The sequence below is a fragment of the Delphinapterus leucas genome, chromosome 4 (genome assembly GCF_059928025.1).
Source record: "Delphinapterus leucas isolate spDelLeu-1000000601 "Yukka" chromosome 4, BTC_Dleu_Yukka2, whole genome shotgun sequence".
Lineage (NCBI taxonomy): Eukaryota > Metazoa > Chordata > Mammalia > Artiodactyla > Monodontidae > Delphinapterus > Delphinapterus leucas.
The window spans coordinates 143,642,531-143,660,068 of NC_143132.1; the positions used below are offsets into that span (position 1 = coordinate 143,642,531).

The following is a 17,538-nucleotide window of genomic DNA, read 5'->3' on the forward strand; positions in this document are numbered from 1 at the left end:
GTAGATGGATGGCTAGAGACATAGATGGGTATATAGGTAGGTGGATGGATGGATGGATGGATAGATAGGAAAATAGGTAGATAGATAGATAGATAGATAGATAGATAGATAGATAGATAGATAGATAGATAGATAGATAGATAGATAGATAGGGACATAGATAGAGACATAGGTAGGTAGATGGATGGCTAGAGACATAGATGGGTATGTAGGTAGGTGGATGGATGGATGGATGGATAGATAGGAAAATAGGTAGATAGATAGATAGATAGATAGATAGATAGATAGATAGATAGATAAATAGATAGATAGGGACATAGATAGAGACATAGGTAGGTAGATGGATGGCTAGAGACATAGATGGGTATGTAGGTAGGTAGATGGATGGATGGATGGATAGATAGGAAGATAGGTAGATAATAGATAGATAGATAGACAGGGAAATAGATAGACAGATAGATGTAGAAGTGCTTGTAAATGTTCTTTGGGAAGGGCGGGGATCCCCGATCTGTAGCATGTGTTGGTTTGCTTAGTGTAAATACCCTCACTGTAGCTGGTTTCAGGCTACCAACATGGCGTCAGGGACACAGTGCTGGGAAGAAATGCCCACAGTTGACCACAGTGGACAGTAAGAGCAGGCTCCAGCCCACCCCTGCATAATTCTTTGTGCTACTTGTGCAAATCTTCTGTAAGTCTAAAATCATTTCAAAATAAAAAGTTAAAATTTTTCACATAAATTACCTATAAAATAAATGGATTATAAAAAGTTTTCCTAGGGATGGGGTAAAGCAATCTTTTGAACCTTAGTTCTTTTTTTTTTTTTAAAGTAACAGTAGAATACAGAATAACCACAATATCTAAATTAAAGAGTAATTTTTTTAGACTAATAGACAAAAACCAAACAACAAAATGTTAAGGTCTATCACAGAGAAATACGGGTAGAATACATGCTATTGATCATTCAATTCATCAAGTGATATTGCTGAGAAAGCTTCAGTCATGGATTCAACCCACCCTGGGGCTCTCCTGATGCACAGAAAGAACACGCTGGACTGGGCTCCCACTTCCCCATCACCATCTGGATCTCATCCCGCCCCGGCATCACATTTGTATATCAAAGAAGCGAGGCAAGGGCTTCCCTGGTGGCGCAGTGGTTGAGAGTCCGCCTGCCTTTGCAGTGGACATGGTTTCGTGCCCCGGTCCGGGAAGATCCCACGTGCCGCGGAGCGGCTGGGCCCGTGAGCCATGGCCGCTGAGCCTGCGCGTCCGGAGCCTGTGCTCCGCAACGGGAGAGGCCACAGCAGTGAGAGGCCCGCGTACCGCAAAACAAAACAAAAGAAAGAGCCGAGGCAGGAGGGAGGGAATGATTCAGCACAATTTGCAACAGTAACTCTCTAAAGCTACATCTAACAGTGTGGTCAGCTGTGTCCTCTACAGATACTCCAAGGACAATATGCTTTTCTGGCCATGAAAAGATGTGAAAAGCCACCAGACATCGTGTCGTTGTTGGAACTCAAGTTTTTATTCCCAAAATTCTGCTCCTTGTAATTAAGTCTGTTTTCCCCAGATGCTGACAGAGACTTAAAAGCCCATTAAGCTTCAGTTGTGTCACAGTGACACCTAAAGAGAAAAATAACAAAATGTTGAAGTCAAAATTTTGTGACCCTGGTATCACAAACCAGACTTTGAATATCAGGCCACCCACTCAAATGCATAGCATTCTTAAGCATAATAAACATGACAAACTTCCAGCATCATTCTGGGCTATGCCTTTGGCGAGCTTAAAGGTTAACTCCAAGTGCTCGGCAAATTCTTTGGTGCTTTATAGGAAACAAGAAAATAAAGTTTAAAGTCCAAGATCTAATTTATTAGCAACGCAACCAGGCATATAAGCCCTACCACTGTGATTGCTGAATTATAATATCTAAAACCAGAATGGACTGAACATTTTAGGTGAACACAGATGTAACAGTTCTTTGGTGTAAATGAATGGACGCCACAAAGATCACATGGCTGTTTTGCACTTGGTCCAGTCTGCGTACTGTAACTCATTCAGAACATTTCTGATAGTCTCAACACAAACTTCTCCTCTGTGGTGTTTTTTTGATGCAAGATTCCATACATTTTCAAATTCATCCTCAGAAAGCTTGACACCAATTTTACATAATATCTCTGCAATCTAGGGGGAAAAAAAAACTCTTTCAAAGTCAGGCTAATATTTATGTGTTTTTCAGTTTGTATTTTTAAAAATGTCTTTATAATATCTAAGACTATGGACATTTATCCCCAAAAAAGATGTGAGGATGTGTGTGTGTGGTGGGGGAGGAGGGCTTATTACGTATAATAAGCCAATATTAAAATTCCAGGACTTTCAGCTCAGGAATCATTTTGCTAATATGAGTGAATATAGCGTGTTCAACTCTATTAGCCAATATATAAAATTACTTTCAACTCCAAGTGTTTCTGTTTATTTTAAAGGGAAGTGGCCAAATTCAAGCAGAAAGGGTAAAAGAGTTAAAGATAGAAGACTTGCTGGATTTGATTTCCGTCCCAGTCACCTCTTATATATGTTATCTAGACCCCTTGCATATTAGTTTCTCTTCTTTAAAATAAGAATATCTATGGGACTTCCCTGGCGGTCCAGTGCGCTTCCACTGCAGGGGGCACACGTTCAATCCCTGGTCGGGCAACTAAGATCCCACGAGCCACGTGGCCAAAAGATAAAGAACATTTATGGAGTGTCTCTAACTGGCCTGTTGTAAACTTTAATTATAGCTGGGGGTGTGCAAATGTTGCAGAGATAGTGCACGCGCGAGCGAGTGAGCAGACTAAAATCTGAGCATATTGAAAACCAGCAAACTTTCGTTATTAATCATCTCTCTGCAGTGATAATTAGTAAAAGAGATAAAGGGAGGGGGGAAATATGCTTTATATGTCCCAGGGAAAATATAAGAAAGGAAAGATAAGAACCAGTAGTGGGAAGAAATATTAGAATGAGTAGAGGGAAGAAAAGATTTGAGAAAAAAAAAAAAGAAACTAAATTTAAAAGAGGAAAGACATTTACTATGAAGCATACAGGAGGGAAGCAAAGAGGGAAATGGAAAGAAAGGTTAGACAGTGAATAGGAAAGCCAAAGAAATAGAAGACCTTCAGAATACCTCTATTAAACTAAATCTTAACAATTAAAAGGTCCCCTAGATACGATGTGCCTTGTGGGAAATTAACAATATAATCAAATACACTTGAAATTCAGGAGAGCAGTGCTGTCAGCAGCAGCAGTTACACAGCAGAAGCACCTCAAGGCACCCGTGCATAGTTGCTATTTTCCTCCACCCGGTGACAGGTAAAGAAAGTCCCTGCAGGGACTTCCCTGACGGTCCAGTGGTTAAGACTCCACGCTTCCACTGTAGGGGGCTACGGTTCGATCCCTGGTCAGGGAACTGAGATCCCGCGTGCCATGTGGTGCAGCCAAAAAAAAATATGTCCCTGCAGAGTGAAGCCCTGAGGTGTGTTCTTGGGCATCCCAGCCCTTCTCCCCTGCTTCCTTCCCAACACTTTGGGAGGCATTCCTACCCTCATTCAGTTTTCCATCCTCGTGTATTGATTAGCTAACACTTTTACGGAAACCCATCCATTCTCAAGGTGACGTTATTACTCCAAGCAGGTCTCTGGGTTCCTTTTTTTTTTTTTTTAATAGACTTTATTTTTTAGAGCAGTTTTAGGTTTCTAGAAAAATCGAGCAGAAATTATCTAGAGTTCCCGTATGCTCTATCACTTGCCCCCTCTTTTCCCCTGTTAGTAACATCTTGCATGAGTGCGGTATATTTGTTACAGTTGATGAGCCAATATTGCTACATTATTGTTAACCAAAGTCCATAGTTCACATGAGGGTTCACACTCTGCGTTGCATAATCTATGGGTTTTGACAAATGTATAATAACACGTATCCACCATTATGGTATCATACAAAATAGTTTCACTGCCCTAAAGATCCTCTGTGCTACACCTATTCATCTGTCCCTTTTTCTCTCCAACCCTCTGGCAACCATCGGTCTTTCTACTTTCTCCATTGTTTTGCCTTTTCTAGAATGTCATTTAGTTGGAATAGTATATGTGCAGGCCTCTGGGTTCTTACTTCCTACCTAGAATTGTGAGATAAAGGATGACTTCCTAGTTAAAAGAATTTTAGGCATCAGGAAACAAGCAGGAGATTTTTGTTTCTTTTGGTGGCCCTAAAGCCCTATTTCATAGGCCCTTTAGAGTGACTGAGGGAAGAGAAAATACAGTCTGCGAATGTCTCTTCTCTAACCCTCTGTGGTGGATCCTGGGTTCCTTGTTTGGGACCAGCCAGGAGGCATCTTCCTCTGAGTTTCTCCCCTCCTCTACCCCCACCTCAGTGGGAATGAATCATTGGAATGAATCTGTTACTAAGTTTGCAAGTTTGCAAGCCATCAACCCTGCATGTGAAGTCCCAGAAAGCATCACACGTCTGTTCACATCATTTCTAGCTCTGGATTTGAAAGCTCGAAGAAGCACTTGCTCCCTTGATCACAGCCTGCTTTCCACAATGACAGATCTAGACAGGCTGCTCTGACCAAGACCTGCCGTTACTCCTCGGCCCTCAGAAACCCAATGGCTATTCTGGCCTAGCCGGTTGCACCTGCTTTATAACAAACCTAGGAAGAAAATCACCTGGGCCATGAAGACCATGTTTACCAAGAGAAAAAACAAGACACATGGGCTGACACGTGGCAACAGGACAGAACATTTTAAATCAGTGCTTGTTGTAGATAATCTGAGATAGCAGCTCATAAGGATGGCAGAGTGGCCCTCCTCACACTTACTCTTTGGTTATGGAGACCCAAGACTACAAGGGTACTTACACAAGGAAGGGATTGAGCCTCTTTGCTTTTACTCAACGAAGAATAGTGTTGAATATCTTAGGAAAACAGTTTTCTTTTTATACATAGGTCATAGTGAATATATGACGTGAGTGTAATGCTTCTTATTAGAGTAAATTCTACTTCAAGAATTATACCAAATATCACAACCAAATTGAACATTATCCTCAAGAATCCTAATGGGGGGGGGAACGGGGTGCTCCTGATGACTTTTGTAATATAAACGCTCAAGCAAATAAACATTTCCACCTTTGTGTGTCGTTGGCCTTTCTTTCAACCCTTTTGAAATCACATGTTGTACCTCTTTTTTGGATCTGGTCTTGAAGAAGTCTCTTTCAAACAATCCTTTCTGGCCAAAGATGGTAGGATACAGCAATGAATAGGCATTTCCCTCTTCACCATAATTGGTTCTGTCACTGATACGGCGAATTTGGGGGGCGGGAATATCGGACCGAATGGTTGGAACACCGTAGATGGGGTAACCTAGGACATGGATGGGGGAGGAAAACAGACATTCTAAATACAGCCGCCACCAACCATGTGCCTACTGAGCACTGGAAATGTGGCTGGTCCAAACTGAGCTGTGCTCTGAGTGTAAAATACACAATTTCAAAAATGTAGTACCCAAAACAAGAATGTGAGATATTTAATCATTTTATATTGATTCCTTGTTGAGATGATAGTACTTTGGAGATACATATTGTATATAAAATATATATATATACTATTAAAAAAAATTTTTTTTATTTTATCTGTGCCACGCAGCATTCAGGAACTTAGTTTCCTGACCAGGGATTGAACCTGGGCCTCGGCAGTGAAAGCACCAAGCCCTAACCACTGGACTGCCAGGGAATTCCCAATATACTATTAAAGTTAATTTCACCTGTTTCTTCTTCTTAATGTGGCTACTAAAATTTTTTAAATATATATGACACCAGGACTTCCCTGGTGGCACAGTGGTTAAGAATCCACCTGCCAATGCAGGGGACACGGGTTCGAGCCCTGGTCCAGGAAGATCCCACATGCCGCGGAGCAACTAAGCCCGTGCGCCACAACTACTGAGCCTGCGCTCTAGAGCCCGCGAGGCACAACTTCTGAAGCCCACATGCCTAGAACCTGTGCTCCGCAACAAGAGAAGCCACCGCAATGAGAAGCCCGCACACCCCAATGAAGAGTAGCCCCCTCTCGCCGCAACTAGAGAAGGGCTGCATGCAGCAAGGAAGCCCCAACGCAGCCAAAAATAAATAATAAATTAAAACAAAAAAATACATACAACACCAATTGTATTTCTATTGGGCAACACTATTCCAAAGCAAGTAGCAAGCTCTCATCACAACAGAATGTAAAGCATGTCTATGAAATCCAGTTGAGAAAAATATGTAAATCCTTAATCATGGCCTTAGTCCAAAAAAGGGATCTTGACCAATATAAAAGAGTCTTCTAAATTCATCATGCTTGATATTGAGATCTGGGCAGTTATGGGTTGAACTGTACCCTCCCCAGACTTTTACGTTAAAGTTCTAACCCTTAGTACCTCAGGAGGTGACCTTATTTGGAAAGAGGGTCATTGCAGGAATAATTAATTAAGATGAGGTTATACGGGAGAAGGGTGGACCCTTAGTCCAATATGACTGGAGTCCTTATAAAAAGGGGACATTGGGACACAGATGCTCACACAGGAGAACATCAGATGAAGACGAAGGCAGAGATCAGGCTGGTGCAGCAGAAGCTGAGTAGCACCAAAGACTGCCGGCAAACCCCCAGAATCCAGGATAGGGCCTGGAGCAGATTTTCCCTCACAGCACTCAGAAGGAAGCCACCCTGCCAACACCTTGACCTCGGACTTCCAGCCATCATGAGACGATCAATTTCTGCTGTTTAGCCATTCAGTTTGTGGTATTTGTTATGATAGCCCTAGCAGACTAACAGAGGGGGAATAAAGATGTAAGGAACCGTTCTGTAAGAGCTCATCAAATATTTGAAGGCAAATCCGTTTGTAGCTAAGAATCACGTGGTTCAAAAGTCTCCTAGCCCTTGGTGAAGTCTGAATTACGACGAGGTCTAACATTCCGGGTTCTGAGCTATGATGGTTTCAGTTTCATTGATACAGAGAGGGTCATTTTACTTGGGTCACCATGAACACTAGTTCAATTCAGCCTACATTTATTGAGCCTTCCTGGGTGCTTAGAATACAGAACTTAATGAAAGGTCCTGGGCTTTGAGAAAGTTAGAGTCTAATAGAGGCTGGGGGACAATGCAAGGACAGACAAAGGACACTCCCCTTCTGTGTTTGTTGATCCTTTTAACACTCCGCAAATTATGTGACATACTCACAAGTAGAAGGAACAGCGCCTACAACTGCACTGATCTCCGAAGAAGTGGTCTCATAGTGATTAGAAACTTTATCGCTTGGCCTCAGAAGTGTCCGCAGAGTCTTTTCTGAGCTCCCTGGCTCTTTCAAGACAATATCTTCAGGCTTTATCGGGAGAGCTGGTTCAGATTCTTCTACATTAGCCTCAGCAGGGTTTGCACAATCTGGTTTTCCACCTTCAAGCAAAGACAGAAAGGGGGAACAAAAAGTACAGCACAAAGTTACTACCTGGTGCTCGCCCTGTAACAAGATGAGTTTTCCCATTTAGCCTCTTCTTGCTGGTGGAAACAGAGGCTGAGCTGGTGTAGACCCTCCGCTGACACCAGTAGCCACTGTGGAAGCACAAGTTCAGTCCAAGGTCATACAGCAGGAAATCTGAACAAGGTCTAATGATTCTGCTCACCACTGCACTCATTTTATTCTAGAACGAAGCTTTTAAATCTGAAACACCAAATGAAAACGGAGAACTTTTTCTTTCTTTCCTCTTTTTTAAAATTAGAGCCTATTTTCATATTTGACTTGAACTGCAGGATTACCAGAGTTGTTCCTAAGACTGTGCCCTGGGGAGGGACAGGAGAAGAAATATTTGGAGCTGTAAATTCCACACATAACCTGATCGCCGCGGTAGGGAGGGAGCCCCCGTGCACTGTGACATTTGGAGAAGCGACGAGAGCTCGCTGTGAGCGCAAGAACTGATTCTATAAATAACTCCCTTCCAATCAGTGTATAAGAGAAAACCCTGTAAGAGTCTGTTCTCTTTTGCAGATTTGCTTTGCTGAGTCAGTTCTGAAGTTGAGGAGGAAATTCCTGACACAGCTTTTTCATGGAGCTGCTAAGTACACAGCTAGCACTAGGCGGCGCTGTGGTCTCTCGAGCGCTGGAGGAACTCAAGGTGCTGGGGAAGGCCCAGCACCGGTTACACAGGCGAAGAGTGCCCCAGTGCCCGATCGGGGTGGCAAACCAGAAAAGACAGACCCATCTAAAGTCTGCACCCCCCGACTCAGCCCCTGCCCATCGCTGCAGTGAAAGCGTCGGGCCCAGTGTTCCAGACCCTCTGGACCCAGTCCCTGCACCCACGAGTGGGTGGGCGCAAAAGGCAGAAATCTGGACCAAGTATGAAAAATAGTTTCTCAGAAAACTGCTCGAAAGCCCCTGCCTTAAAGGAAGCACCCCCTTTTCTCCAGCCGTCAACAGTAAGATGGAACTTGATATAAGAAAATTCCTGGCAATACATTCCCGAGTCCCTTCTGACTGACCCACCAGCCACTGTCTTAGAAGAAGAGGAAAACCTCAAGAACTCCGTTGAAAATGGAGCTCAAGTCAGGACCCCGCAACCGGGAACAATTAGAAGAACCACCTGGTTTGAAAGCAGGCTTTTGCTTCATGAATTGTTCCAAGAAGGAAAATACTCTGTCACCCTCTATTTATTTCTGAGAGAACTAGGGTAGAGTTGTTTTCTATAAAAAGCTTCATTAGGTAGAGAAGATCCTCCTGCTTTCCTAGTGGACAGCAGAGAAAAGCCATCCCAGAAACTGGTAAGGGCTCCCGTGGTCAATAAAGCCCCAAATGTGGTACTGGCTTTGCAGGAATAAAAGTGAAAACAGGAGTATCTTCACGTTTTAGAGGAGAGATATTCCAAGAGGAGGTAAGCATGTAGACAATCTTTCAAAAGTTAATCGTCTGTAAGAATCAAGACTTGAAAATTAAAGCAAACGAGGTATCATTATATAACAACTAAATCACAAGAATGTTTGAAATAACACTCAGTGGTAGCAAGATTGGAGTAAAACCTTCTCACCAACGTGACTGATAAAATTGCAATTTGGTGCAATCATTTAAAAAAGCAAAATGAAAGAGAGAGTTACTTCTGGGACAAAAATAACATTCATAAGAAATGAGATAGAAATAGAAAGCTTTCTCAGAGATGATAATCATTATAACGTCACCCATATTACTTTTTAAATATCTGGAAATAACCTAAGTTTTAAAAAGTGAGGAAATGGCTTAGTCATTCATAATACCTCAGCTTAAGGGAACTGAAAATAAAGTTTACAGAAACCATAAAAGTATCTCTTCGTTCCATAGAAATTTGAGAGCTAAGTTTTTTTTTTTAGCCAAATAAAAATGGTACAGTCCCCGTGATTTTAGCTATTTTAAAATATTTCCATACATGGACTTCCCTGGTGGCACAGTGATTAAGAAGACACCTGCCAATGCAGGGGACACAGGTTCGAGCCCTGGTCCGGGAAGATCCCACATGCCGCAGAGCAACTAAGCCCGTGCGCCACAACTACTGAGCCTGCGCTCTGGAGGCCGCGAGCCACAACTACTGAGCCTGTGTGCCACAACTACTGAAGCCTGTGCGCCTAGAGTCGGTGCTCCACAACAAGAGAAGCCACTGCAATAAGAAGCCTGTTCACCGCTATGAAGAGTAGCCCTTGCTCACCGCAACTAGAGAAAGCCTGCATGCAGCAACAAAGACCCAACACAGCCAAAAATAAATTTAATTAATTAATTAATTTTAAAAACAAAGAACAAGCTTATTAAAAAAATTTTCCATATGCTCACACACATATGTATATATGTATATCTATATATGGTTAGTGACGCAGGAAGATAATGTGTAAACATGAAGATATTTGAATAATAGTAAAGATTATGTTTTTCCTTTTAAAAATTTAACAGATCGGGCTTCCCTGGTGGCGCTGTGGTTGAGAGTCCGCCTGCCGATGCAGGGGACGCGGGTTCGTGCCCCGGTCTGGGAAGATCCCACATGCCGTGGAGCGGCTGGGCCCGTGAGCCATGGCCGCTGAGCCTGCGCGTCCGGAGCCTGTGCTCCGCAACGGGAGAGGCCACACCAGTGAGAGGCCCGCGTACCGCAAAAAAAAAAAAAATTTAACAGATCAAATTCTGTTTTACAATTGACTTTTCCTGGGGGAGGGGAGCTAATTTCTCTAAGAAAATGGTTTTCAAACAGCTTTCTGAGGAACTCTCTTTCATATTTTGGGCTTCTGTGTAAATTGTTTTGCTTGTAATTGTTTTCTTTTGAATGAGTAATACACGGTTCCAAACTTAAAAGATACAAAAACATAGATTGAAAAGTGAGTCTCGCTGCCGCTTTGACCCTCAGCAACCAGTGTCCCCTCCCCGGAAATAAGAAATGTTATCAAATTCTTTCCTAACCTTCCACAGATATTCTATGCATAAAAATAAAAACAAATATATGTATATGTATGTATCTTTAAATATATAATATTAAAGTTGACAAGAGTCAAACTCCCAAGAAAAAGAAAATACTAAAGTCCATTTAAGAATTTAGCAAGGCTTCAGAAATTAAATACCTTTAATAATGACCCTCTCTTCATACTCCTTAAGGGGGGTTTTATCTTTCCAGTTAAGAAAATTTGCAAATTCAAGGTAGTTAATCAGCCCGTCGTTATCCACATCACAGTATTCAAATAGCTGGTCCAGGAGCTTCTCATCTATGTGCACACTGGCCTGGTCACATGCTTCCCGAAGCTCAGCTTTATCTATGGCCCCATCTCCCTTCTGTTAGACACGAAGCAAAAAAAGATGACGTGAGCATTGTCTTCACGAGCAGAGTAGGCAACATCTGTTATTTCCTTTAAGAAAAAAAGAAAGAGCTCTATCACATAAATTCAAAGAATCGGTCCTATTTTTCACATAAGGAGAGTCAGATACTAAGCGAGATTGGTCCCCATCGTGTCCATCTGATATGTGCCCGGTAATTTCAACCCTGGTTGGAGTGGAGTGTGGCTCACAGCCTTTGTTCATTTTAATATCTTTCTCATTATTTTATTTTTATTTTATTTATTTTTTTTTTTGTGGTATGCGGGCCTCTCGCTGTTTTGGACTCTCCCGTTGCGGAGCACAGGCTCCGGACGCACAGGATCAGCGGCCATGGCTCACAGGCCCAGCCGCTCCACGGCATGTGGGATCCTCCCGGACCGGGGCACAAACCCGTGTCGCCTGAATCGGCAGGCGGACTCTCAACCACTACGCCACCAGGGAAGCCCCATATCTTTCTCATTAAATCATGTTGTTTACACTCGGGTTGAGAAGGCCTAAGCATGATTCATGCTTGACATTTCATTTGACCAATGTTGTGTACTTTTGACAGCTTTCTGCAATTTTCAATGCTTTCAAAGTTGGTGTTCCAACTAGGCAGTCAGGGACTTCCCTGGTGGTCCAGTGGTTAGGAATCCACAGTTTCACTCACAAGGGCCTGGGTTCAATCCCTGGTCAGGGAACTAAGATCCCACATGCCACGCAGTGTGGGAAAAAATTAAAAAGTCAACTGGGCAGTGATTGTCCTACACCCCATTGCCTGGTGAAAAGAAGAAATTAGGGAAGTGGCTGCAGGCCAAGCACAGAGAGTGGATTCAAAGGCAGCTGCCGCTGGATATTAACGCTCCCGTGGACAACAGGATTCACTCAGATTCATCCTGGAAGCGGGAGGAGGGGAAGTTTCCACCCCTTTCAGACAACAGTTAAAGACAGAAGCACCTACGCTGAGCGTGAAAGGAGGGAAATTTAGAAAGACTCTGGGCAGAACCCGGCTGATTCACTTGCAGGGTGACGGGCCGGAGCACATAATGCTTGTTAAGGAAGAATGGCCAGAGCTGGGCGTCTTACCACTCAGCCCTCCTGCAGCCCGTCAAGCCAAACTTAGATCCATCGGAGATGACAGGGAAAGGTCCCAGTGTTTTCAAAGTGGGTGCCAGCTGCTATAAGGGAGTTTGGCCCTCTCAGAGAGATTTCTCCGAGATAGTTAAACTCCCAAGGGAAAACATAAATGACTCACCAACAATCAGCTCCTAGACCCAGGGTTGGATTCACAACGCTGGTGAAGACAATCCCCTTGAGAACAAGAAACTGACCCAGTGAATTCTAGAGAAATTCCTGCAGCCAGACCCATAGGCCTGGAGAATGTTCCTAACCCTCATGTTGAAAGAGAATGAGAATTTAAAATATATTATATGGGGCTTCCCTGGTGGCGCAGTGGTTGGGAGTCCGCCTGCCGATGCAGGGGACACGAGTTCGTGCCCCAGTCTGGGATGATCCCACATGCCGCGGAGCAGCTGGGCCCGTGAGCCATGGCCGCTGATCCTGTGCGTCCGGAGCCTGTGCTCTGCAACAGGAGAGGCCACAACAGTGAGAGGCCTGCGTACCGCAAAAAAAAAAAAAGTAGACTGCTTTATGAAAGTCTCTGCTGCCAGCCCAAGTCAACCAAAACTACGAGCCCCACAGCCTTAACTGAAAAGCAAAGGTGGGGTGGTGGGCTGTTGAATCGAGGGTCCCCAAATCTGAAAAAGATGGTAGCGATAATGAAAGAAAATGCTTCTTATTCACTGGGTACAGAGCCACTCCTGCCTCTGCAGCCTTGACGTTTCCCTCCCCCCATACCCCAACCTCAACTGTTCTAAGGAGGACTAGGTATAGGACAAGATCTCCTTGTCCCCAAGGGGAATCACAGGCCACAGGTATCTGTCCCAGTATGTTGTGGAACTTCAGGGGGGTGGAGACTGAAACCACTACGGCTTCATTGGCTGTGGGTGCCAAAGTCGTCACCCTACTGAGTGTGCAGCAAGAAGAGACGTCAGGAATCAGCTGGTGGCGTTTGGGCAGGGTTTGTTCAAAGTGGAGAAGTTAACAATATATTATTTCTGTGGCTTCCACTGCTGAATGTGTCAATTGATATTGATGCTTTCCATACCTGTCTTATGAATGTTCAGGCACTTATGATCAAGAGAAGCCACATGGAGAGAATGCTAGTACCTTTGGGGCCCCTCAACCCTCATGACCCCTTTGAGCTGCAAGTCTCTATGAATAATGATTTCACCACGTAGAGACGCTGGGCCTGGTTCACTAACCTGAAACCCAATGGTCTTCACTGGTCTGCTGTGGCTTTCAACCTCAGTAAGAGCTAAGGACCAAAAAAGGGCATAGTCACTCTACTCAGTGGGCAGAACTCAAGGTTGTTCTCACAGCTCCGGCCAATCCTGCCATTGATGAATCTGTTATATTTTTACTGACTCTTGGACTGTTGCCAATGGCCTGCGTGCTTGGTTGCCACTTGGAAAACTACAGACTGGGGACTTCCCTGGTAGTCCAGTGGTTAGGACTCCATGCTTCCAATGCAGGGGGCATGGGTTCGATCCCTGGTTGGGGAACTAAGACCCCACATGCCGCCTGGCATGGCCAAAAATATAGAAAATTAAAAATTTTTAAATTTAAAAAATTTTTTAAAAGACCACTACAGATTGGAAGATTAAAGACACCTCTTTTTGAGACAGAAAACTATGGATCAACAGAGGAATGGATAAAGAAGATGTGGTACATATATACAATGGAATAAAAATGAACAAAATAATGCCATTTGCAGCAACATGGATGGACCTAGAGATTGTCATACTGAGTGACATAAATCAGACACAGAAAGACAAATATCATATGATATCACTTATATGTGGATCTGAAAAAGAAGGAGGTACAAATGAACTTATTTACAAAACAGAAATAGCATCACGAATGTAGAAAACAAACTTATGGTTACCAGGGAATGGGGGGGAAGGATAAATTGGGAGATTGGGATTGACATATACACAGTACTATATATAAAATAGATAACTAATAAGAACCTGCTGTATAGCACAGGGAACTCTACTCAATACTCTGTAATGACCTACATGGGGAAAGAATCTAAAACAAAAAGTGTGGATATATGTATATGTATAACTGACTCACTTTGCTGTACACCTGAAACCAACATATTATAAATCAACTGTACTCCAATTAAAAAAAAAAAAAAGAAAACTATGGAAACAAATCACGGCTGCTGAGTGAACCATCCAGGTAATTCACATAGATGCCCAGGATAAGGGTCCATCCTCTGATGTGGATGACAGGAATCAAGCTTTGGATTGAGTCTGCACCACCCAGGTGGCACAATCGCTGCCTGGATCCATCCTTGTAGCAGACACGACAATACACGCACCATTAGACAAAGTGCCAAAAAAGCAGTCGACGTTTCTGAGGCAGAGGCTACCACCACATGCCTAACTTGTGACTCCTGCCACAAGCTGACCCATTTGTCTCATGGTGAGGGAGGACACATCACACACAAGGCATTGTCCCATGCTCCTGGCATACTGACTACACGAACCTTTGTCCCCACTCAGAGCTATTGATGGTACATCTCTCTGTTGACACATTTTCAAGTTATAGAATCGCTATTTCAGTCCAATGAGCCAGCTCCAGACACAAAAGTGTGGCCCGTGCAATTCATCTGAGTCACATGCTTTGCTTTCTGGACCACTTTCGGTCTGACAGTGGTGTGACTTATAGCACAAAGGCTACTCAACAATGAGCTATTAGTCAAGGTATTCAATGAACCTTTTCTGCCCCCAACCATCCACAGCAGCCTGGTATTACTGAGCTTTGGAACAGCCTTGCTCACACGTCTTAGTAAACCAGTTTTGTCAATGAATGCAACTGTCCCCCAAAAGGAACCATCCCATCTCAGCTACTTCCTGGATAATAGGCAGAATAAAAGGAGCTGGAATTATATATACCTATTTTGAAAATTTGAGACTCTGCTGTGACCATTCTTGGACATGATGAGTCTTTATTTCCCCCCCCCCCCACTTTAGATTTTAAGTTCCCTGAGTTAAAAGCCTGCACATTATCTGGGATAATGTTTGATGCGCTGTCAGTGTTCAACAAATAACAGAATTAATCCTCTAAGCCAAGAAGAGTCATTTAGGAAATCACAGTTTATTTGTTCTGTTTTGTTTTGCTTTTCAATTAAATTAAATCTGGGCATTCAACAGTATAAGATTCTAATCATCAAAAACAATCCTACAGCTGTACTAGGAAGACCCACATCTTATTACCCACTCAGGAAAAAAAAAGCTCCTCAAGGGTACTGAGCACTACATTGTACATATTAAAAGTTAACTATTCAGGGGCTTCCCTGGTGGCACAGTGGTTGAGAGTCCGCCTGCCGATGCAGGGGACACAGGTTCGTGCCCTGGTCCGGGAGGATCCCACATGCCGCGGAGCGGCTGGGCCCGTGAGCCGTGGCCGCTGAGCCTGCGCGTCTGGAGCCTGTGCTCCGCAACGGGAGAGGCCACAGCGGTGAGAGGCCCGCGTGCAGAAAAAAAAAAAAAAAAATATATATATATATATATACTTGTTTTTCTTAAGTAATTTAATTCTGAAGAATAATTTTTAAATTACCTGTAAATAGCAATCGGTCTCTACTAAAAACCAGAGAAACAGTTGAATACTTACATTTTCTTTAAACACAACTTTGTGAGAAATGTCGTTGATGACTGATTGGTGTTTGTCCCAACATAATTAGTACAAACTTAACTGAGATATTTAACCCACTTTTTATTCACCAGTACATCACAGGTACACAGGCCCCTAATCTAAAATCAGATAAAACGCATGGGCTTAAAATGAATTAGCCAATGAGTGATCAAGATTTTTTCATAAGATAAAAATTGTGAGGTGTCACTTTTCTAAAACTGTAGTCAACATTGGAATGGAGATAAGAATATTATCTTTTCTTCCTTTTGAGATAAACTACAATTATTCTGCTCTTTCTTTTCTTCTCCTATCAAGATTATGATGCACTACATCATCACGGGTTTATTTATGAGCTTTTATTTGTTTATGTTAGACTTATTCTAAAACGGTTTGAGGCTGCCTAGAAAAAGAAGTACAATGAGAGCCAAAAACAGTGAGGAAGTCAGGGCAAAGAGAAAATAAAGTTGGACTAAAATAAGATGAAACCTGAAATAAAAAGAGTGCACAAATGTATACTATAAGATCACATTCACAAACTAGATGTGTTTCTCTGTATTGGCTCTAAGCTTCCCGGCAGCCAAGTCAAAAAGGTATGCACTATTGGTCCAAAGTCATGCTGTACATGAAGCAAAAACAAACCAGATACTTAGACAAAGCACAGTTATGTGCTTTAGAAAGACTGGGTTTCCTTATAAAGAGGATGCGTGTGACAAAAATAAATAACAGCCACGTGGGCGTACTAATAAAAAATGTGCCACGTTTCACAAACTGTTTGTGTAGTAGCGTTCCTTAGTGCAAGCCTAAGGCACTGTGCAGCTTGGTAAATCCTGTAATGGCCTAAAATGATGTCAGGTAATTATGGAGCCCTGGGTTGATCTGACTTGATCAAAGAATAAAATTTAGAGGAGCTTGAAAATTGAGTGATCTTACTCTCAAAACTGAAACCACACCTGGTGCCCAGGGGAGAGCGTTCTAAGTTTGACTTGGACCAGACTGACAGTACCGTGTGTACACATTCAGAATGAGGCAGAGACTGTCCATCCCCCAGGCTCCCAGCACACTCCAGTTTAATGATCTGCAACAGTGGTTCTCAAACCTCAGCCTGCATCAGAATCACTGAAAACCTTGTTAAAACACAGTTGCTAGACCCCAACCCCAAGTTCCTAATTCAGGAGGTCTGGGGTGGGCCTTAGGACCTGCATCTCTAGCATGTTCCCAAGTGACACTGATGATGGTGAAAGAACCACATTTTGACAACGCAGGTCTACTCCAGCAAACATTTTCTGTCAAGGGCCAAAAAGTAGGTATCATAGGTTTTGCAAGCCATTCAGTCTCTGCATGTGTAGTTGCAAAAGCAGCTGTGGACAATACTTAAAACAAATGGGCATGCATATGACCCAGCAATCCCACTCCTGAGCATATATCCAAAGAAAACTCTAATTCAAAGAGATACATGCACCCCAATTTTTTTAAAATATAGGCATGTAAAACTATTTACAAAAACAGGTGGTGGACTGGACTTGATCCTGATCTACACCAGCCTGCTGGGACCTGTAAGCCCATGCGTAGACCAAAAAAGCTTCACTTTACTACTGGCCTTGTCATAGTGTCTGAAGGCTGCCAGCAAAGTGTCAAAGTTTTGGTAGTTAACTTTCTTTAAGTGTTGTCGCACTGCTGCAACCAGGGCTCTCTGTCTGTCCTTGCCTCGGAGATATTCTCCCGGAAGTCTTCTGTGGGTGAGATCACCAGCTCCTATTGAAGAGAGGGGGAAAAAAAGTCTTTTATCTGAATTTAAAGCCTGTCACAATTATTCCCACACTAACTAAAACAGAGAGAGATCTAGCAACTTCTGTGAATGAAAAAACCTAACTCCAATACTATTATGCATCATGACAGAAAATTCTTTTTATAAAAAAAAGTACAAAGTAA

General features: G+C 43.0%; 1 protein-coding gene across 1 annotated transcript in view; it reads right to left on the bottom strand.

The window, feature by feature from the left end:
• Positions 1-1,964: 1,964 nt before the first annotated feature.
• The window catches only part of EFHB (EF-hand domain family member B), a 49,098-nt gene continuing 33,524 nt past the window's right edge, over positions 1,965-17,538 (bottom strand). Inside the window, exons 9-13 of the mRNA XM_022554695.2 lie at positions 17,207-17,361; positions 10,614-10,821; positions 7,236-7,448; positions 5,203-5,384; positions 1,965-2,179 (exon numbers count right to left, since the gene is read on the bottom strand). Of these exons, the coding sequence (XP_022410403.2) occupies positions 2,006-2,179; positions 5,203-5,384; positions 7,236-7,448; positions 10,614-10,821; positions 17,207-17,361 (932 nt within the window). The 3' untranslated portion in view covers positions 1,965-2,005. The remainder of the gene's footprint in view (positions 2,180-5,202; positions 5,385-7,235; positions 7,449-10,613; positions 10,822-17,206; positions 17,362-17,538) is intronic.